Source organism: Oryza sativa, chromosome 11, assembly GCF_034140825.1.
Source record: "Oryza sativa Japonica Group chromosome 11, ASM3414082v1".
NCBI classification, from domain to species: Eukaryota; Viridiplantae; Streptophyta; class Magnoliopsida; order Poales; family Poaceae; genus Oryza; species Oryza sativa.
In genome coordinates, this window is record NC_089045.1 from 6,588,543 (window position 1) to 6,610,260 (window position 21,718).

Genomic DNA, 21,718 nt, shown 5'->3' on the forward strand with positions numbered 1-21,718 from the left:
GGCGGGCGGCGCGGCGTGGGGATGGCACGGCGCGGCGGTCTGGCGGGCGGTGCGGCGTGGGTTAGGTCCGGCGGGAGTGCGCGTTAATTTCTTTCGCAGCGTTTCCTTTTTTTTCTTTTGTTGGGTGCGCGCGGTGCAGTTTTTTTTTCTTAGGGATGACAGGTGGGTCCCACGCGATAGTGGATCTGAAGGATTGCAGGATTGGGGATGAACTCATACTTTTTATATTAGTATAGATGCGCGCGGTGCGGTTTTTTTTCTTAGGGATGACAGGTGGGTCCCACGCGATAGTGGATCTGAAGGATTGCAGGATTGGATATGAACTCGTACTTTTTATATTAGTATAGATGTTGTTGCTCAATCTTCTGCACTCCCCCTCCCTTCCTCCCTATTTTAGGACTCTCACACTCCTCTCCAGCGACAACACTGTTACAGCCACTGTTCACCATACGGCAGCAGACAATCTGATCAGACGGAAGCCGCGTTCATCCCGTGTGCGTCAGCATAGCGAGCAAAATTGCTTGGCCCGAATAGGTTGAATTTCCAACTGTATCCGGTGCATCTATATAAGCCTGGATGAAGAGAGGAGAGGGGTATGAAAACTGTAAGTGTTAAATATGTGATCCGAATTTTGGGTCCACAATATATTCGGATTAGTTATCTAAGATGACTCTACTTTATAAGATTAGTTTTATATTAGGACTCTTAGATTTCTCCTATATATCCCTTGTAAGTTGCATGGGGAGGGTGCGACAGCCCAATGTATCCCCTGCGTTTGTATCCAATTCCTCTATAGTGATCATTGTCGGTCGGCTTCCGTGGTTTTTTCTTGCAAGGGTTTTTCCACGTAAAATTCGTTTCTCCGTTGTGCATCTATTTTCATAACAAGTGGTATCAGAGCATTGGAAATTGATCTACTAGCTCCTGGTGACCGGCATATTTTCCCGATCGATTTTTGATCTTATCAGCGACGCTGCTGTGTTCATCCGATCAGGAGATCGATCTACTACCCGGCTGCAGTCGCGTTCATCCTTCTGCCGGATCAACCTGTCGGCGAGATAGCGTCCGAGGCGGAGTCCATCTGTGCGGCGTTAACCTGCATCGTTGTGCCGCGCACGTCCCCAAGGAAAAGGTTTGGCAGCAGCTGCGCAGCCATCAATCCGCCGAGAAGACGCAACAAAGCGGCAGCAGCGAGAAGAAGCAGCACACGCGCGCCCGCGCAAGTCAGGCAGCCAGCCATCGTCCTGTTCAAGTGAATTCAATTTCACGTTTAGTATTTGCTTCACGCACACGTCATTCATACCAGGAGATTTTCAGATCTTGCTATGCGCACACAATCAAGTCTACCAGGAGGTTTTATGCGGAGATCAAATACTTCGTTTTATGCACCTAGAGTGTTTCGCATTTCTGCTAAGGTTTGACAAATTATACCAGCAGATTCAGGATTTTATTCCCAAGGCGAGTTTGAAGTTTGATCTACCGCTCCTGGATTGAGATGCAATCTCGTCATGGCAAGTGAAGATGCAAGTTGGCGCATGTTTCAAGGAGGATAAGTCGTGCACCTGAGATTAAAAAAAAAAAGTACATTCAAGTCGTCGAGAGGGAGCCTCGCTCATGTCTAGATCACAAGGTGATCAAATTGTCCGGCGAATTTTGTTACCATTTTACCCAACATACCAGGAGGTTATCAGGGGATCTAAGTACTTCGTTTTGTGCACAAGAATTTTTCACGTTTCTGTTTGGATTCCAGAAATTAATGCCAGCAGATTCAGGATTTTATTCCCATGGCGAGTTTGAAGTTTGTGCATCAGTTTCGCGTCTCTGCTGGGTTCCACAATGTCATACTAGCAGATTCAGGATTTGTTCCCAATGGCGAGTTTGAAGTATGGTCTACCTCTTCTGAATTAAGGGTGTTATGGATTATATTCCAAGTGACTATTTGGCACACATTGATTTTATCATCATGAGGTTGTTTGGAGATTGAAGATTTTTTATGCTACAAGGGAAATTCGTATCAAGGTGGAGATTGTTAAATATGTGATCCGAATTTTGGGCCCACAATATATTCAGATTAGTTATCTAATAGGACTCTACTTTATAGGATTTTATAGGATTAGTTTCCTATTAGAACTCCTAGATTTCTCCTATATATATCCCTTGTAAGTTGCCTGGGGAGGGTGAGACAGCCCAATGTATCCCTTGCGTTAGTATCCAATTCCTCCATAGTTATCATTGCCGGTCGGCGCCCGTGGTTTTTTCCCGCAAGGGTTTTTCCACGTAAAATTCGATTCGTGTCTCCGTTGTGCATCTATTTTCATAACAGTAAGAGCAATTCTACGGTCCTTGAGGAGGTACCATGAGGTACTAAAAATTTAGTGTAAAATTGCTCAACTAAACTACTTCCCAAGAGGTTTAGTACCTAGGTGTAATATTGTGTAAAATTGCTCATAGTACCTAGGTACCAAGAGATACCAAATTTACAATAGAAAAAATGGTAGCTCATGGTACCTCCTCAAGGACAATAAAATTGCTCAACTAGACTACTTCCCAAAACTCAATACATCTACCTCTTCTCCAAGACACTATACTCTGTTCTTCGTGTTCTTCTTTATCCTACCAATTTCCCCTCCAATCTCTCTCTCTCTAGATCTCCCCTACATGGAAATTATCTTTGATTTTGCATGTTTTTCAAAGGTCATAAAAAAATTGACACGATGCATCAACATGTGGCATACAGCTGGCACATATATGATATGCCAGTATTTTTGACATGCAAACTCGAATTTCCAACATATGTGAAAAATTAATAATTTTGAGTCCAAACAATACGTGTTATTTTTGTTATATTTTTGTTATTTTTTTCCATTTTGTATAGGTTGAATTCAAGCATGGATTGATATATCATATATGGGTCTATTATATCAAAAAAAGTTATAAGTTTTTCTTGACATGTACAAAACGAGTAAACGTTCCCTTGAGAGAAAAAATTCCACCTCCACCTATATAGACCATATTGCGTATCAGAAGAGGAAAACAAATTCATACAAAAATGTTTATGCGTGTTTTTTTAGATAAAATGTTTCTGCATGTTCTGGACACACGGTTGCTGCTTCATTTAGTGCTTAGTTATAAAGAATAGCTTCTCTTCTTATTAGATGTAAAAGGATATATAAGTTGAGAATTGAAATCTACAGGTAATGAATATGGTTATTCAATTTGCAGAGCTTATACATGAAGTCGTAAATATGTTGCATTGATGCCAAACTTTTTTGGCAATTGAAACATCTTTCACGACAGCGTTGACGAATACTAGGACCAAATTCTTAAAAAAAGAAAAATTGTTGCCACACTTTGCTATGCCACAAAATTTTAGTTAACGGCTATGCATGGTTGATTGAAAATTTCCATGCAATATTTTTTGTTTAGGTTTAGTTCAGTAGGTACATCGTCAGAGTATCAACTTAGACCTTGTTTGACTAACTTCTACGAGAAAAGGATTGGAGAGGATCAATCTCCTCCAATTAACTGTGTGTTGGCGCTGGTCCGCTTAGCAGCGGTCGGTCCGGTGCTAATCTTCTCCTGGTTCTGTGTGTTGGCGATGTCGGTGTGTGGGTGTTGGTATAATTTTTTTTGTTTTTCCTGGTTACAACCCTCCAAGGTTATAATCTTGTAGTTTTTTCCTGCTCTATCAATAAAACTTCGCACCGTCTTGTGCGAGTCGTTAAAAAAAATTCTCCTCCAATTAACTATCAATTCTCTTGGGAGAGAGATTAACCAACCAAAGTCTTGAATGAGGAATCATCTGTTGTTAGATTGGCTTGAGATGGTGTTTAAAAGGCTATGATTTATCCAGAGCACAACTAATATACAAGATGTACTTTGACACAAGGGATAATGCATATAGGACCGTGAAAAAGCTAATACGGTATATATTTCAGTACAAAGTGATAAATATTTAGTACAAAATTGCTTATGTACAGACATTAGTACCCTTGACCACGTCAATTGAATTTGAGCATGTGCCTTGCTTAGGCCCGGTTTAGATGGCAAAATTTTTTGTTCTGAGGTGTCACATTGGATATAAGGGCACACATTTGAAGTATTAAATTTTGTCTAAAAACAAAACAAATTACATATTTCGCTTGGAAACTGCGAGACAAATTTATTAAGCCTAATTAATCTGTCATTAGCAAATATTTACTGTAGCAACACATTGTCCAATCATGGTGTAATTAGGTTTAAAAGATTCGTCTCGCAATTTACACGCAAACTGTGTAATTGATTTTTTTTTCCACATTTAATACTCCATGCATGTGTCCAAACATTTGATGTGATGGGTGAAAAGTTTTTGTTTTGGGAACTAAACAAGACCTTATATTGGTAAATTTATGTGCACTTCTGGTTTATAAGTTAGATATATTATTCTAACTCTATTTTTCCATGTGTCTTTCTTCTATTGATGAATTTTGAATATGCACTTTTGGTTTATCCATACTACCTTAAAAGCGGAGTTGTCCTCCTTTCATCCCCTCCTCCCATCGAAGTAACCACCTAGATCTAATGCTTTATTCTTAATCACCCTTCTAACCCATTACTAATTATATGGCTTAAGCCATTGCAACACTTAAACCCCGTATACGTCAACAAACCACGTGTCCATTAAGATGAAATTATGAAACAGTATCAAAATCCGCTACAACATTTCATCCATATATAGTGAAACATTACGAGTACACTAGCTGAAACATTATTGGTGGAAAAAAAAAGAAACAAATCCCCCTAATAGGACGTTTCCGTTATATCCAAACAGTTGTTACAAATGGCGCTAGTGGTGGGGACACGTAGTGGGGGTGGCGCCTGTGGGAGGCGAGGTGGAGGCGAGCATGGGTGGCGCCCGATTTTTTTTCACCGCATCGGGCGCCCGATTTTGAGTATTTTCGAAGTAACACTTTACCCATACAACTATACAAGCATGTAAAAGAGCAATCCAATTTTCACTTAAGTATAACAAGCGTCTGTTCTTTTCCCTACCGCACTACTACTTTGCAATATATGCCGGGCTTTATACAAAGAAAATTTCCGCATGGCCGGCGGTTTTGTAGGTTTTCTAGTTTGAATCGATTTTCTTTACTACTGTGTTTAGTTCAGCGTAAAGTTTAGATTTTGGTTGAAATTGAAGATGATGTGACTGAAAAGTTGTGTGTATGACAGGTTGATATGATGGAAAAGTACTGAAGTTTGGATCCAAACTTTGGATCTAAACACAGCCTATGTTACTCTCATAAAAAATAGATAGATACGAATTCGATCTGCCGACTTTTAAACCTCCCTTCCTCTTTTCCCGCGATCGACGAGGCAGCAGTTCGAATGGATGACGGCGAGGCGGCGCGACGTCGTCGGGCCATCTCCGGCGGCCTGACGGCGCTGGCCGTCCGCCTCGCCGACCGCCTCGGCGCCGCGAGCCCCGGCCGCAACCTGGCCTTCTCCCCGCTCTCCGTCTATGCGGCGCTCTCCCTCGCCGCCGCCGGCGCGGCCGGCGGCACCCTCGACGAGATCCTCGCCGTGCTCGGCGCCGCGTCGCGCGACGACCTGGCGGCGTTCGTCGGCCGCACGGCCGAGACGGCGCTCGCCGACAGGGGCCCGGAGTCCGTCGGGCCGCGCGTCGTGTTCGCGTCCGGCGTCTGGTGCGACGCCGCGCGCCCGTTCAAGCCCGCCTACCGCGCCGCCGTCGCCGCCGAGTACAACGCCGAGGCCACCGTCGTCGACTTCAAGAACAAGGTTGGTATATACTCCATGAACAATCCATGATCGATCAATGTGTTCTTGATTTTGGTTTCTGCGAAGGCAGAGGAAGCGAGGAAGCAGATCAACGCGTGGGCGCGGCGGGCGACGGGGAAGCTCATCGCCGACGTCCTACCGCCGAGATCCGTCGGCCCGGAGACCGCCGTCGTGCTCGGCAACGCCATCTACTTCAAGGGCAAGTGGGATCGTCCCTTCAATGAGAGCGACACGGAGAGGAAGCCATTCTACCGCCACGGCGTCGCCGCTGCCGACGTGCCGTACATGTCGAGCCGTTCCTACCAGCGCGTCGCCGTCCACGACGGCTTCAAGGTGCTCAAGCTCCGCTACCGATCGCCGCGACTCCTCCGCGACAAGCGCAAGCGCGGCGGCGGCGACGTCGGCGGCGAGTTCACGCGGTACGCCATGGCCATCTTCCTCCCCGACGCGCGCGACGGCCTGCGCGGCCTCGTGGAGAGGATGGCGTCGCGGCCGGGATTCCTGCACGAGCACATGCCGGCGGCGTGGCCGGTGCCCGTCGGCGAGTTCAGGGTGCCCAAGTTCAAGGTGTCATGCGGCGGCAGCGTCGTCGGCGCCCTCGAGCAGCTGGGCCTCCGGCTGCCGTTCTCGCCGGAGCTCGCCGACCTGTCCGACATGGTGGAGGACGACGGCTCCGGCTCGCCGTTGTTCGTCGGCGACGTCCAGCACAAGGCGGTGATCGAGGTGAACGAGGAAGGAACCGTGGCTGCCGCCGCCACCATGACACGGATGCCTCCTTCCGGTGTGCCGCCGCCGCCGGTGGACTTCGTCGCCGACCATCCGTTCGCCTACTTCATCGTGGAGGAGATGTCAAGTGCGGTCGTCTTCGCCGGACACATCGTCGACCCGTCGATGGAATGAAATATCTTGGAAAGATTCATGTAAAATTTGTCGAATTTTAAGTCATGTTTTACATTATTCTCGTCAGTTCTGCAGACTTGCAAAGTGAAGGATACGCTTCCAAACGACAAACAGATGAACAATGATGGATAATATCTCTCATACATGTAATATGCATTTTTTCTTTTTCCAAATTTGATTTATAATGGAGTTATAGCCCGATCAGAGAGAGAAGTAGATACCATAAATATACAGACAATTGCAATGGAAGTTCTGCATACCAGAAATTTTACAGTATCACAACACACCAGATTACAACATGCCTAGAAACGATATAGAAATGATGATCCTTGCACTATTTGCAAATAAAGCTGGGTCAGGATGTGCCATTTCTTGCAAGAAAACCAGCTTCCCAACAACCAGAAAATCTGAAAAACTAGAATAAACTTCCGGATGGTAAAATACCGTTGTTCCAGGACTTATTAACAGGATTAAGCATTATGCAATTACAGAATTACAGTATCCACAAAATTATAGAAATCTGAGAAAACCTGCAATCACGGAATCGCCAGTTGTGCAGCATGCAGCATTGTATTCTTCAGAACCATGCAGGACTAGACTATACTGAATTAGTATCACTCTACACGAAGCTCAGTAACATGCTTCATCTTCTCGTGCATTTGGTTCATCTTCCATTCAGCTTTGAATCCATTGTGCAAGCCTAGAAGGGTGAGTTTCTTAAGGGAGCTAAGGCATTCAATGCCTTCAGGGACGCTCTTCAGATTTGACAGTGACACAATGTATAAACCTTCGATACATGGAAGGGCATCATCTTCAATTTTCAGAACATTGACATCAGACATGTTCCTCAAGACAAGCGTCTTCAGCAGTGGAAAGGACAGTGCAGGAAGAACCAAAGTTTGTGCACTATTGCTATGAACCTTGTTAAGACTCAAATAAGTCAGGTTTGGCACGCACGACGCGAGTGCTTCAAATGGATCGTTCTCAAGGTGACACCCACTTAGAGCTAGGTACTTTAGGTTTCCTCCATAGTCCTGAAACATCGGGCAATCAAGTGTCCTCTCAGCAGTGCATCCTCTGATAATTAGCTTTTGGAGCATTGTGGATGTCGGTATGAGATTTTCAATGTTAAGCTTCTCTTTTTCATCACTTGCACACAGAAGCAAGCTATAAAGAAGCGGCATCTTAGACAAGGAAGCAAACAGCTCTGTGCAGTGCTCATATTTTATATTGTCAATCCAGAGGTTTCTTAATTGGATCATTTTCTCGAGCTGCCCCCCCAAATCCTTGCTAGCTTCTACAGTCTCAAGTGTCTGCAGTTCTTCTAACCTTGACAACCCTTTTGGTGCTTCCACTCCACAGAAATATCGGAATTCCATCCTTGTCTCATCACTTAATCTGTCAGCCAGTAGGTGTCTTAACTTGTAGAGCTTCACAATCCCACCAGGTAATTTTTCTATCTTGGTTGACTTAGCATTAAGAGTTTGAAGATTCACGAGCTTCTCTATAGAGTCCGGTAGACATTTTACTGCTGTGTTCCTTAGGCCAATATACCTCAAGTTAAAAAGATCCCCTATAGATGGTGGGACTTCATCGATTACTGAGTCTTGGAGCTCAAGGACAGTAAGATGCTTAGATTCAGATAACATTGATGGTACAAAGTCCGTAAATGATTCAAGTGCGATCATGGTTCGAAGATGTGGGAATTTTATCTTTGATACATCATGTTTTGTCTGCTTCCATCTACATGCTGACAGGCGACGCACATTTGTGTTCATCTGCACCATTTCACTAAAATTGTTTGCGGTACCAAACAACTCTGCTTTGGAGATAGAAAGAGCCAACTCTCTCAAAATGTCATGCATCCTGCATATTCTAACCCTGCCAAGCTCATCATTATGCACAAGTTGAAGCATGTTTCGATGAACCAGCTCCATGAGATATCCCTCTGCCACCTCCTCCAGAGTGCTGTCCCCATTTTTTACCACAAAACCTTCTGCAATCCATAGCTTCACAAGAACCTCCCTTGATAAAAGGTAATCTTCTGGGAACATGCTGCAGTACAAAAAACAATTTCTGAGCTCTCCAGGCAAGTCATAATAGCTCAAAGTTAGAACTCCTCGGACCTGATCATCCTTCTCTAGCTCACATGGAAGTTGATCATAAATCTGCTTCCACACACACTCTAATTGCATCCTTGCAGACAACAAGCTACCTATTGATGCAATTGCAAGTGGAAGGCCCCCACATTTCTTTACAATCTCAACAGCTATCTTCTGCAACTCTGATGAGCACTTCGCCAGTGGAAAGAGCTTACATTTATTTACAATATTAGTAGCTAGATCGTGACGCTCAGATGGCAACTTTTCCAGCAATAACTCATCACATTTCTTTACAATGTCGTGAGCTAGATCCTTAAGTTGCGAGTAATTCACCAGTGGCAAGCCCTTGCATTTCTTTGCAATATCAGTAGCTAGCTCCTTTAGCTCCGATGGGCACTCTGTCAGGGATGAATCTTTGCTTTTCTTAGCAATGTCTGTGGCTAGTTCCTGCAGCTTTAATGGGTACTCAAGGTCATTGCTATTAGGAAATGCCTTTTTACAGAACAGAAGGAGTGCATCCTTCAATTCTAACGGATTAAGTTTGAGCTGGCAACCCTTGTGAGCTAGAGCAGCCACATCCCCTCTCCTTGTCGTGATCACAATGCGACTTCCATTCCTGCAATCCACAAACACGTCATGAATTCCATCATAAGCTCGACGGTCCCATACATCATCAAATACAACCAAATATCTCTTTTGTGTCAGTGCTTCCTGCAACTCTCTCTTCAATTGTGAAACACCCAAATTGTCAATATCATTTGAAGCTTGCTGCCTCTGGTTGACAAGACCATCAGCCATTGCGAGTTTGCAGGTACGAATCTCCAATAATAGCTTTCTTAGCAAAGCCTCCACAGTAAATGCTTGAGAGACAGTGAGCCACACATTAATGTCAAATTCCTCCTTATGATGTTCATATACATTAATGACCAATGTAGTCTTTCCCATGCCACCCATACCCCACAGAGATATCACCCCGAGAGCTGGAATTTTGGGACCGAGTAATTGCTTTAAGTGTTGCCTGTAGTTGTCCATCCCAACAAGATCCTCATCTTTCATAAGTTGGGGAAAATTGTACAGAGGAAATCGCTGTTCAGAGACGGTGACTTGAGTAGGAATAAGCTGACTGACCGGGTGCACCCACATGTCCTTCAACTTTGAAACATGCTCAATATCCTTCTCTATTTGAATTAACTCATCAGCAATTCCATTAAAAACAACAGCATAGTGCGATCCCTTAACAATCTTATTCAGGAACTTATCTTTCTTGAATTGAATAGAATGGTAGAAAAAGCTGTCCAATACATCCTCAACACGGTACGCCAGCATTCGCACCTCTGCGATCCATCCCTTGAGGAGCTCATCGCTGAGGTAAGAGGCACCCATTTTCCGTATAAAGAAGTTCATCATCAAAAATTGCCTCCGTATCCGTTGCACAGTAGCTGAGAGCTCCATTAGATTAGAAATTTTGGATTTAGCAACCATGGTCGCTTCAATTGCTGCATAAGAACCAATCTTTGAGAGAGCAAGTAGTGCAGCTTCCGCCATCTATGCTGAAAAGATAAACAAGCAAGTGTCTTGGAGATTACATAGCTGAAAAGATAAACAAGCAAGTGTCTTGCAGATTACATAATGTGGTATGCTGACTGGTATATATGTTGAAACATTAAGCGAGAAAAACAAATTTGCACAAAACTTCTTCCAAATGTAATATTGTCATGGTTTTTTCCTCAACTCTGTGCGTCTGCACTATCGATTAATGTACACATACAAGAAATGAACTCATCATACAATACAAGTCTAGCTGTCTAGGCAATTAAGTTTTAATGCTGTTTAGCAATGATTCTTATGAGAAGTTGAGGACGATATGAATTGACTGAATTGCTGTAGCAATGGTGTTTCTTTGGATGCACAAAGAGACCGGTCATACTACACCAAGCTATATCTTTGTCATAAGCCTCAGGAATATCAAAAGACAAGCAGCTCTCACAAAACAGAGGTGACAGAAGGTAGATCTGCCTCAGGACGTAATACAGTCAGAGCAGACTTTATCAAAATGCGGTGTCGCAAAGAAAGACTAGAGAACAAGCAAAATTCCCTCCCCTTTTTTTTGTCCTGCTGTGCTCAGGTCGGCAATTCGTCGAGCAGGACGCGTGCGAGCCCAGCAAGCACGCAGGGACGTGAATCCGGCTACCGGCATCTGCGTGGTGGTTGCCCCTTACTGCCGTTCCAAGACCCGTAGGCAGGCGCGGCCATGCGGGAGCGAAGTAGCATGGGCGAGGCCAACGCTGCGCGGCGGCACACAGAGAAAGGGGATTTTTTTCCCTACAGTTTCATCTCCATTTCAGCAGAAATGGAGACGAGCAGCTCAATCAAGCACACGGCGCGCAATATAAGTGACAGATTGTCAGATTAATCCAACCAAAACAAATCAACAAAAAACATTGATGGCTGAGCAACCAAAAATATCAAGCATTCGTCGCGCCCGTACGTACCTGGCAACGATGCAGAGCGAGCCTCTCCAATGGCGGCTTCTCCCTCCCGCGCTCCGGTTTGACCTCGCTTGGGTCCTCGCGAACAAGCTGATACTACTGTAGTAGTACTAACTACTCCTCACGCGGTCGCGCCCTTCCTTCTCTTGCCGCGCTCCATAAACAAATTAAACAAATCCGACCTCGTCGCCTCGATGACTTGGTTGGTTGACTTCCCTTGTGAACTGATTACTGCGGCTACCACGGAGCAGGAGCGCGCGAGGTTGGGTTCGCCATTGACGCGGACTCCACATCGCAATCCGATCCGTCGCTGTAGAAGAAGAAGAAGAGAAAACCATGGCGGGGCGGGGTGTGGGGGTGTGTGTGGTCCGCGGCGTGTGAGCTTCGCTGTGCTGCCCAGTCTGAAACCAACTGTTGCAACTTGCAACGTCTCGCTTCATAGAGCAAAGAAACCTTTGACCTGTCAGCTAGCAACTCTGCTGAACAGCCTACCTACATGGCCTGTTTGGCACAGCTCCAGCTCTAGCTCTATCCCTCCTGGAGCTGGAGCTCAGCCAAACAGTTTCAGCTCCACTAAAACTGGGAGTAGTGTTGGGTGGAGCTCTCTAACAAAATAAACTAGAGTTGTGGAGCTGGGTTTAGGCAACTCCACAACTCCACTTCAGACCCAACTCCTGGAGCTAAATTTAAGAGTTGGAGCTGTACCAAACAAGCCCATAAATGCATACTTTTATATAGTTGGTAACAATTTTTGGGGAATGCTACGTACCGGAATCTCGTCCGGACGAGACTCTTGCTTATTTAAAGAGGAGCGATACCTGACCATACACGTTCTGAGTAGCAGCAGCAGTAGCCTGTGCAGGACACGGTGCCGCTCCAGCACGCACGCATGCATGGCCGACATGGGTGGCGGCGCTGCGGCGCCCACGCCCGCACCGTCAACGCACTGCCCCGCGATCGCGAGCTCCTCGCGGGGGGCACCGGCTGCGGCGCCCACGTCCGCACCATCGACACACTGCCCCACGGCCGCGAGCCCCTCGCCGGTGGCGCCGGCGCCGGCGCAGGGGAGGAGGAGCCCAGCGCGGACGCGGCGGCAGATGAGGAAGTAGAGCGTGAAGGTGCTACCCTCGTCGGGGCGAGCACGACGAGCATGTACTTGGCTAGCTCGTCGAGGCAGTGGAGGACATGGCCGCCGGCGACAAGCTCCGACATGGCGTGAACGGTGGAGGATGCGGCTGTTGGTGACGAGCTCCGGCATGGGACGTGGATGACAAAGGACGCGGCCGTCGGCGACGAGCTCTGACGTGGCGTGGATGGTGGAGGATGCGGCCGTCGGCGACGAGCTCCGGTGTGGGGCATGGATGGCGGAGGACACAGCCGCCGGCGACGAACTCCGATGTGGCGCGGATGGTGGAGGATGTGGCCGCCGACGACGAGCTCCGGCGTGGGACGTGGACGGTGGGACCACCGGCGACGACGCTTTGGTGCTCGGCTCCTGATATCTGGTAGGTATCATCTGATACCTCGCAAATATCACCTTCTACGTGGTAAGAATCACATGATATCTGATAGGTATCATCTGATACCTCACAAGTATCACCTGATACGTGATAGAATCGCATGATACCTGATAGGTATCACCCGATACCGGTTAGGTATTAGGACCTGATACCTCGCAAGTATCACCCTCTACGTCGTAAGAATCGCATGATACCTGGTAGGTACCATCTGATACCTCACAAGTATCACCTGATACGTGGTAGAATCACATGATACCTGATAGGTATCATCTGATACCGGTTATGTATCAGGACCTGATACCTCACAAGTATCACCATCTACGTGGTAAGAATCACATGATACCTGATAGATATCATCTGATACCTCGCAAGTATCATCTGATATGTGGTAGAAACGCATGATACATGTTAGGTATCAAACCTGATACCTAACCGGTATCATCCCGTTCGAAAACGGGATTCCGTTGTATAGCAGCCCCCAAAATTTTTTGCCCCATATATCACATCGGATATACATACGGGTACACATTTGAAGTATTAAACGTAGTCTAATAACAAAACAAATTACAGATTTCACCAGAAAACTGCGAGACGAATTTATTAAGCCTAATTAATCTATCATTAGTAAATGTTTATTGTAGCAACATATTGTTAAATCATGGCGCAATTAGGCTTAAAAGATTCGTCTCGTAATTTTCTAGCGAACTATGTAATTGAATGGTTTCTTTTGTCTACATTAAATACTCCATGCATATGTCTAAACATTCGTTGTGACTGCGTTAAAAATTCTGTTTGGTAACTAAACAGGCCTTTAGTACTACTCCATTTGATCATATGTTTGATAAGATTTGTCAAACTTTTACAACTTAAAACATCAATACTACATCCATCCTAGAATATAGCAATCTAGGGTAGGTCTCATCCCATCCTAGTTTGTTATATCCTGGGATGGAGGGAGTAGGTTCTTAGGTAAATTACAGAATGGACCACCTAATTTTTTTACCAAAGTTTTAATTTGGAATTCGTCTTAACCTATCTTTTCACTGTAGACCACCATTTTTTTTCCTTATGTTTCATTTTGCACCCCGTTCTTCTTCTCTAAGTCTAACATGTCATGGTTGGCTCACAACTAAATGGTAAGAAGACCATTCGCTTATACGTGTGAGGAAGTTGTCTCAATAAGTAGTGTCATGATATCATGAATTTACTAGATTATATAAATCTAGTATATAATTATGATCAAAGTTGTATTTTAAAAACTATAAAAAAATCAAACATTGTGTATTTATGAACAAAGGGATAAGTTTATTTAGTTCATCATACTATTTACAATCAAAATTTCAAAAATTTATACAACAAAATAGGCTCCACATTTCAGTTTTTTGGGTACAAAAAATAACATGCCACCTTTTTTTATTCATTACATAAATATCACCAGGCATATCATAATCACAATTTCACATCCAACTTATATTGGAGTCAAGTCAACTAATGCCAAGTTGTACTGCTGATGCTTCATTTCAGCTCCTGCTTACCAAGTATTTATCCCCACTCTCTTCCCTGGAGAAGAAATCCGTTCATCTCCTCTGCCCTGCTGCATCCTTTGGTTGTTGCGTGAGCAGCAGCTAGCACCTCTGCAGCTGCAAAGCTTCTCCAGGTTAGTGCATTCAGATCAAAAGCTGCCTTATGTTCAAAGGCTAATAAACATTACACCGTTCTTTACTTCTTTAGGTATGTCCGTCTTTGTGTTTTTTTTTAGGACAGCTCATCCTGACTCAGTATGTGAGAAACCCTTATTTATTTTTATTTGAATTTGAAGGCTTGTTAGTTTGAATGACAGTAATATGAATTATGAGACACCAGTTAGCAACAATATATCACAAAAGCCATACTGACTACTCAATACTAGTGCATTCAAAAGTTGTTTCTGTTCAATATATGTGAGACTCTTATATTTATCTGAATTGTTGTAGTATGAACTACGAAACACCAGTTAGCAACAATATCAGAAAAGCCATACTGACTACTGATGCATGAAGGGTACTTAGAAGCAGCTTTCATATAATACTGAGAAATCATATATTTCTATGTCTCAACAATTATAATTTTTGTCTCCGTTTTCTTAGCTTTGCGTTATTTTGCTTGTGACTCTAGTTCTCTTTTATTGGATTAGTGCTCAATAATCAGAAATGGAAATACCAACAACCGAGCTACCATCACAATTTCTGAGGGAAATCACTGATGAGTTCTCTGATGAGCGAAAAGTTGGTGAAGGTGCATTTGGAATAGTGTATAAGGTAAGTTTTTTGTAGTTTTATTCTCTTCATTTTCAAAAGTTCATAGAAAAGATGTCAATTTGGTATGAGGGACTCAACAGGGAATGCTTAAAGATGGGACAGAAATTGCTGTGAAGAAGCTTCGGGAAACATCACCGATTCATGACAATCAATTTAAAAATGAGGTTGGGAGTCTTATGAAGGTCAATCACAGAAATATAGTCAAGTTAATTGGCTACTGTTATGAAATACAAAAGAAGGTGGTGGAGCATAATGGAAAATATATTCTTACAGAGGCAGTAGAAAAACTGCTGTGCTATGAATATATATCTAATGGAAGCCTTGACAAACATCTTTTCGGTATGATAATGCAATAACTAAATATTTCCAGTCATTTTCCCTGTTTGCAATGTTTACAAGATTTAGATATTAGCATGATGTAATCTACTCTAGGTTCTACTGAAGTATACAATAAGTCAAAAAGGTAAGAAGATCAAGCTCTCACTAGGTTGTGGGCTCATGAAAATTCCTTGTATTTTTTGGCAATTAGTAAGTAATACGATTAATCCTAATGTTATTTGTTTTCCATAATTACTTCTTCAGGTGAATCAAGTCGACTTGATTGGCACACACGCTTCAATATAATTAAGGGGGTTTGTGAGGGTTTGCATTTCCTACACAAAGGATCAGAAAGACCTATTATTCATTTGGATATTAAACCTGGTAACATACTGTTGGATGACAATATGGTGCCAAAAATTGCTGATTTTGGTCTATCAAGGCTCTTGGGTGAAGAACAAACCAGAGTTTGCACACAAAATGTCATGGGAGCAATGTAAGTCACCAAACACATTCCAATGTCAATTGTTTTGTAGTTTTCCTACAAGGTAAATTTCATTTGCATTAGTCACATAATCCTCAAACTATTGATGCTGATATTATACAGAGGATACATGGCACCGGAATATTTATATCGAGGTGAAATCTCCACTCAATCAGATATATACAGTTTAGGTCTTCTAATTATCGAGATCACAACAGGGGAGAAAAACTTCCCCAATAGAGAGGACATCATTGCTAAGAACTTCATTGAGAATGTAAGGCAAAAATAATGACTGTACCAGTTTTATAACAAATTTACTGTTTTCATACTAAGGAGTTCTTTCAGAATAATGTTATATATAAGTTCGTGTGCTGTCGTTGTTTATAGGTACGCCGAAATTGGACCAATATGGTGCATATATCACTGAAGTACCCATTGTTAGACACAAATTGCCTCCAGCAGGTAAAGACATGCATTGAAATTGGACTCAGCTGTGTTCAGACCAACCGGAAGGACAGGCCTTCTATAGGGGAAATTGTCAATATGCTCAGTTGAGGAGCACCATACTCACTGGTAGACAAGGTATGGCTATAATTCAAGCTAAAAATGTATAATTGCATTGACATTGTTCTGGTTCTAACATCCTATTTAAAATACCAGATCTCTCCCTTTCCAACATGGTCGTCAGTTTGGGAGAGGCACTGGAGCAACCGAGATGTATGAGCCTTATCGTTGATGCTTCTTAGCTACAAGCAATAAGATCCTATGAAAGAGATTCTCATCTCGAAATAAAATGTTCTTACAGATTCCATCTTGAACTACATTCCATCTCCTTTTATACTTGTAATCATGATATAACAAAATATTGGAGAAAACGCTGTTTCCACTCTCCAATCATGTGTTTGACGCAGACAATTATAAGTTTTATTTAATTCCACTTTGATGTACAACAGGGAACTAAACTCTCGTTGCTATAACGCTCCGCACCACATGCTTCGTTTTTTAACAAATTTTGTATTTGTGTTCACGTGCAATGTTGTCATTTTTTTTTTGAACCAAACAAAGTGCAAAATCATTCCATTTGTCAAACCAAATAAACTCAAAAAACATGTCATTCCATCCATCAAAGCATCATCCCATACTAGGCCATTCCATCATGAATGGCACTGCACTCCTCAAACCAAAACCATCATAAATACTAGCTTAGGAAGTCGTACATTCGTGTGACTCGAATCATCCTATAGTGTGCTACTAATAGTAAAGTTTAAAAGAAGTTGTGTTGTTTTAAGAAACATATTTGTCTTGTAGATAATTTAAAGGAAGTAACGTAAAAAAGTGTGACTGTTATGCGGCTTTTTATGTGAAACGTTATAATGTATCAATTGTAATAGTCATGCATGCTAAAATTTAATGGGATAAATGATTCTATAAGTTAAATTTAAACTTATTTAAGGATATAGCTTAGAATTTTTCCTTGAAAACAAGCATGCAAGCCTTTTTCTCTATTTGTTGGTTACATAGTACAAGTACAGATGATCGATGATAGGGGAGACAATAATGCAATTTATTGAGAAATCAAACTTTGCAAGGTGTTCAATGTAAATATGAGAGAATGTATGGGTACTTTGGCAAATTCTCACTGATCATCCGAGTGCACTGTCCTTCCCGAGACATCAGGAGAAACCATGTAATTCTGGTTATTTCCAACAATCCTTCATCGTACGGCTATGATTCATTCTAATGTTGTTTTTGTTTGCTTTTCAATCGGACGGTCATCATGCACCACATGACATGGCTCTTTCTGTTTGCATGGTCAGATTGTCTTCACTTGGTAAGATACTCAGGACAAACAATCGACTTAAAAATAAAGGATTATCAAACGACCGAATTCCCTATCAGGTGGATTCTATAGACAACATATTATGAGGGCAGCCAGTTAGAACCAGGATTTTATACAACTTGTAGCTCTGCCAAACAGGACGGAGACAAAACATGTACTAGGTATGCCACATCACTACACATAATGCAGACAGAACAAGTAGCTGTTCCCATGAATCCCCCTGATTTCATCAAGGGAGGTAACAGGGAGTGTAGGAAATCAAAGGTATTTTGATGACGATGATTGTGTGAAGGACAAGTAAACACAAAATGCACAATCAGAAAGCAACAGGTCCAAATAACTGACCGGGAAGCCACGTGAAGATTCTAGATCCTTGTCATGTACAAGAAGGCACCATGCCATTCGGCAGCTCACTCACAGCAGGAGACATCTGAAAGCCCCATATTGTTGAAAGAATAATGCAGTTGATCTTTTGAGCTTGATTGGTCTGCAAAGTTGTTTTGTTTGTTCAGCACAGAAGAGGATTCCAATCCATGGTCAAGTTGCATTTTGTTGTTCACTTGTTCTGGTCCCTCTGGTGCAATAGAATATTCTGTAGTCTCACTTTTGACTGCCTCCATTACACTATCAACGTCTGTATGTTCACTTTCTGCTGTATCAACAGATTTGAGAAGCAATACTTTTGGCCTATTCGGATGCTCCTTAGCAGCCTTTACCCATTCCTGTCTTGTAGCTGGAGTGACTCCAGAATGAAGAGTTACCTCCTGAAGATGTTTAAAACATTCAATTTGGATGTCAGAAAGGCCATGTAGATCTTTGCATAGCAGCTGAAGTGTGACAAGAAATGGCAGAGCTCCTTCTTCAATTACTGGGAATGTTGGATATTGTAGCACAATACAAAGGCGTAGCAGCCTGGGGAACCCCTGAACTTTTATGATGAACTTCTCAAGTTCATCGGCAACCAGTTTGAGATACTGCAAGTAGCTCAAATTACTCAAGGCTTCAAGAAGGCCTGTTGTAAATTTAGTAGATGAAAGGCAAAGCTCCTTGAGACCACGAAGTGATGTAACAAACTGAGGCAATTGGGGGAAGTTGCCATGTAATTTCAACGAGCTGAGGTAGCAGGGTTCTTTTAAGGAATTTATCGCATCTTCAGAGCATCCACTGAAATGAAGCGATAAAGAACGGGTACCAATATTTGCTTCCTTTTCATCCAGAATGAACTGTTGAATGGCCTCCCTAAGATCAGTCCAATCGGTGCTACCTGCAGACGACGTACACCAAATCTTCAACTTTCTCAACTTATTCATGTACCTCATAAGATGCAGAAACCCTTCGCTTCCGTTGCTAGCAAATCCTGCTAGCGTCTGCAAGTTGCTTTTTCCTTTCAAGAGAAACTCTTGCACTTCAGTCTTCTGCTTGACTTTATCTGAGAGCTTAAATTTTCCAAGCAGATGAATTAGGCATGGCAACCCGAAGACTTCTACCGGCATTATCTTTACTTTCGATCTCCTTACATCGAGTGCCTCCAAATCTTTCAATTTGGCAATATCCTTTGGAAGTTTGGAGATATTACCCCCAAGGCTCAGATATTTCAGAAGCACCAGATTGCATATTTCTTTGAGATGATCATCCTTCAAATCATCACATTTTTCAAGATCTAAAACTCGCAGCAATTGATACTTGCTGAAGTCTAATACGGTTGTACCTGCCTCCCCAAAGACTGCCAGAGACCGTACAAGTGATAAATCAATACCGTTGAAGTTATCACCATTCACAACAGTGTCACCATGGAGAGAAAGCCGACGAACATATTTGGGCACGAACTTGTCATCACAGAAAAAGGTGACAAAGTTCTGAGAGATTGACATATGCGATATGAATTCACGCATCATACCGTACGTTTGGCATGTCTTGACTTTATCATTATTGCTTACATTGATGGGCTCAATGATGTTCCGGTCCATTAGCACATTGAAAGCAGCCGTGGAATCTATGTTACTCGATGAAGACAGTGGTTCTACAAATCCCTCGGCCAACCATCGCCTCAGCAGACTTTTCCTCCTGATTGGATGATCAGATGGGAACATGCCAAAATATAGTAAGCAGGCCTTGAGAGCATGGCCAGGTAGACTGGTGTAGTTGCGGACCAGCACTCGCCACATCCTTTCAAGTGTTTTATCATTCTCTAGGTGATAATGTAGCCGGTTGCAGAGATCTTCACAGTTAGGCCCCGTTGGCCAGCCATTAGCTTGCAGGAATTCACCTATGGTAACAAGAGCAAGTGGCTGGCCATCACATTTCTTCAAAATTGCTGCTGAATCTGGCTGCTTGTAATGTGAATACCTCTCTGGGCAAGCTTTCTTGGACAACAATTGCTTTGAGCAGTTCTTATCAAGCCTGCTCATTTTGTGCAAATACCCATTCGCAGAACAGCAGGCATTAGCTACTGACTGGATGGTCGTCGTGACCACTATTCTGCTGCCAATATCCTTATCAGTCGGAAAAGCCGATTTGATGCTTTTCCACTGATCTTCTGTTTGAATGTCATCGATAACAATGAAGTACCTGCAAGGCGAGGCAGATCAAGAAAGAATAATTGTAAACATCCCCCTCTGGAGCCACAGTAATCAACAAATTGAAATGAATAATTTGTACAATTTCATACGGTAGAGCAATTTAGAAGCAGTGAATTGTTTTTTCCATTTTTATTCTACTACAGTAAATTTGAAAAAGATATCGCGCATGAAATTGTATCTGTTCATGATTCATTAGGTAGTTGTCTGTAGTACTTGCTATTGAAAGTGTCAGTCGCACTGAAGTTGTACAAAAGAACAGGCGAGTTGACTAAAATGTTGACCTCAAATTCATGTGAAAAATGGATCAGGCAATTTAAGCAGAAAGTTGAGGATTTTCACCTGTTCTTCTCCAACTGCTGTCTGATATCTACACACAGCTGACCAGCATCGGAGTCCCCATGGAAAGAACGGCCGTCGGCGTCAAGCCTGCGGAGCAATTCGCCGAGCACCTCCCGTGCACTCCGGTGCCCGGCGCAAACCCACGCGTGCCTCTCGAATCTCCCGCCGCCGGTCTCTCGGTTGTACGCCTCCGCGGCGAGGGCGGTCTTCCCCAGCCCGCAGAACCCGACGATGGCGATCACCTTGAGCTGCTCCGGCTGCCGCTCCGCCAGCTGCTCCAGGAGCTCCTCCCGGTCCGCGTCGACGCCGACCAGGTCCGCCTCGTGGATGCGCGGATCTGAGGCAGATGAGCACGACGGCCATGGCTCATCCACCTGCGCCGCAGCCGATGAGTAGACCTGACCGTGTTGACCGGGCGCCGCCGCCGTGTACCTCTGCTTCCGCTGGTTCGCCTCCGCCGCCATCCTCTTCAGCCGCTGCAGCTGCTGGGCAAGCTGCAGGTTTCTCTGGAGCTTCTTGGGGGCCTGGACGGCGCGGCGGACCGGTGACTGCTGCTGGTCCCTGGCGGCGCGGTACAGGACGCCGTCGATGCAGTCCTCGATGCCGTGGGCGAGCTCGCGTAGGTCCTCCATGCATAGCGTCTGTACGGCGGCGGCGGCGGGGTGGTCGAGGGAGAGGTCGTCGTCGATGGCGCCGACGATCATGCGGAGCTCCTTGATGAGGAAATCGATGTCGCCCTTGACGCCCTTGTGGAGCTTATGCTTATCGTCGACGAGGGAGAAGAGCCTCGGCAGGATGGCCTTGATGAATCCGCTCAAAAGCGCGGCCTCCATCTTCGACCTTCAACCAGCTACGATCCGCTCCGATTCGATTGATCACTTGCTCATGGAGAGCTCGGGAAGGGGATAGCAGACTACGAAGTATTTTTTAATAAGACGAAATGTCAAACGTTCGTGAAAAAGTCAACGGCGTTATATATTAAAATATGGAGGGAGTACTTCAATTAAACCATATATTTATTAATACTCCCTCCATACTTCAATTAAACCATATATTGATTAATATTCCCTCC

General features: G+C 43.9%; 4 protein-coding genes across 9 annotated transcripts; 2 read left to right on the forward strand and 2 right to left on the reverse strand.

The window, feature by feature from the left end:
- Positions 1-5,346: 5,346 nt before the first annotated feature.
- On the forward strand, positions 5,347-6,851 carry LOC107275648 (putative serpin-Z8). Its single transcript, XM_066305627.1, has 2 exons — positions 5,347-5,778; positions 5,845-6,851. Exons 1-2 carry the CDS (start codon positions 5,368-5,370, stop codon positions 6,676-6,678), a joined length of 1,245 nt encoding a protein of 414 aa, XP_066161724.1. The 5' UTR covers positions 5,347-5,367; the 3' UTR covers positions 6,679-6,851.
- Positions 6,852-6,883: 32 nt separating this feature from the next.
- Positions 6,884-11,710, reverse strand: LOC4350109 (disease resistance protein RPM1). 2 transcript variants are annotated; one of them, XM_066305626.1, is made up of 2 exons: positions 11,273-11,710; positions 6,884-10,325 (listed from the first exon to the last, which is right to left on the reverse strand). In XM_066305626.1, exon 2 carries the CDS (start codon positions 10,323-10,325, stop codon positions 7,293-7,295), a length of 3,033 nt encoding a protein of 1,010 aa, XP_066161723.1. In that variant the 5' UTR covers positions 11,273-11,710; the 3' UTR covers positions 6,884-7,292. The 2 variants fall into 2 exon arrangements, with proteins under 2 accessions (XP_066161723.1, XP_015617851.2); XM_015762365.3 differs by having other exon boundaries at positions 6,884-10,330; positions 11,273-11,708.
- Positions 11,711-14,046: 2,336 nt separating this feature from the next.
- Positions 14,047-21,503, reverse strand: LOC9271293 (disease resistance protein RGA4-like). Of its 4 annotated transcripts, XR_001541438.3 has the most exons (4): positions 20,647-21,503; positions 18,074-20,296; positions 15,868-15,945; positions 14,047-14,429 (listed from the first exon to the last, which is right to left on the reverse strand). XR_001541438.3 is itself a non-coding variant. In XM_066305631.1 (2 exons), exons 1-2 carry the CDS (start codon positions 21,477-21,479, stop codon positions 18,139-18,141), a joined length of 2,991 nt encoding a protein of 996 aa, XP_066161728.1. In that variant the 5' UTR covers positions 21,480-21,503; the 3' UTR covers positions 17,732-18,138. The 4 variants fall into 4 exon arrangements, 1 of the variants encoding a protein (XP_066161728.1); XR_010737746.1 differs by lacking the exon at positions 15,868-15,945 and having other exon boundaries at positions 14,047-14,423; XR_010737745.1 differs by lacking the exon at positions 15,868-15,945.
- LOC4350110 (putative cysteine-rich receptor-like protein kinase 12) lies at positions 14,342-16,835 on the forward strand. Of its 2 annotated transcripts, none has more exons than XM_015761767.3 (7): positions 14,342-14,446; positions 14,963-15,086; positions 15,167-15,425; positions 15,669-15,900; positions 16,012-16,162; positions 16,276-16,470; positions 16,549-16,835. In XM_015761767.3, exons 2-6 carry the CDS (start codon positions 14,979-14,981, stop codon positions 16,441-16,443), a joined length of 918 nt encoding a protein of 305 aa, XP_015617253.2. In that variant the 5' UTR covers positions 14,342-14,446; positions 14,963-14,978; the 3' UTR covers positions 16,444-16,470; positions 16,549-16,835.
- Positions 21,504-21,718: the final 215 nt, after the last annotated feature.

Coding starts and splice junctions, on each gene's coding strand:
- LOC4350110 (XM_015761767.3), top strand. CDS start 14,979: ATGGAAATACCAACAACCGAGCTACCATCACAATTTCTGAGGGAAATC. Junction 15,087..15,166: donor CATTTGGAATAGTGTATAAG/GTAAGTTTTTTG, acceptor GGGACTCAACAG/GGAATGCTTAAAGATGGGAC. Junction 16,163..16,275: donor CTAAGAACTTCATTGAGAAT/GTAAGGCAAAAA, acceptor CGTTGTTTATAG/GTACGCCGAAATTGGACCAA.
- LOC107275648 (XM_066305627.1), top strand. CDS start 5,368: ATGGATGACGGCGAGGCGGCGCGACGTCGTCGGGCCATCTCCGGCGGC. Junction 5,779..5,844: donor TCGTCGACTTCAAGAACAAG/GTTGGTATATAC, acceptor GTTTCTGCGAAG/GCAGAGGAAGCGAGGAAGCA.
- LOC9271293 (XM_066305631.1), bottom strand. CDS start 21,479: ATGGAGGCCGCGCTTTTGAGCGGATTCATCAAGGCCATCCTGCCGAGG. Junction 20,297..20,646: donor CAGCAGTTGGAGAAGAACAG/GTGAAAATCCTC, acceptor CTCGCCTTGCAG/GTACTTCATTGTTATCGATG.
- LOC4350109 (XM_066305626.1), bottom strand. CDS start 10,325: ATGGCGGAAGCTGCACTACTTGCTCTCTCAAAGATTGGTTCTTATGCA.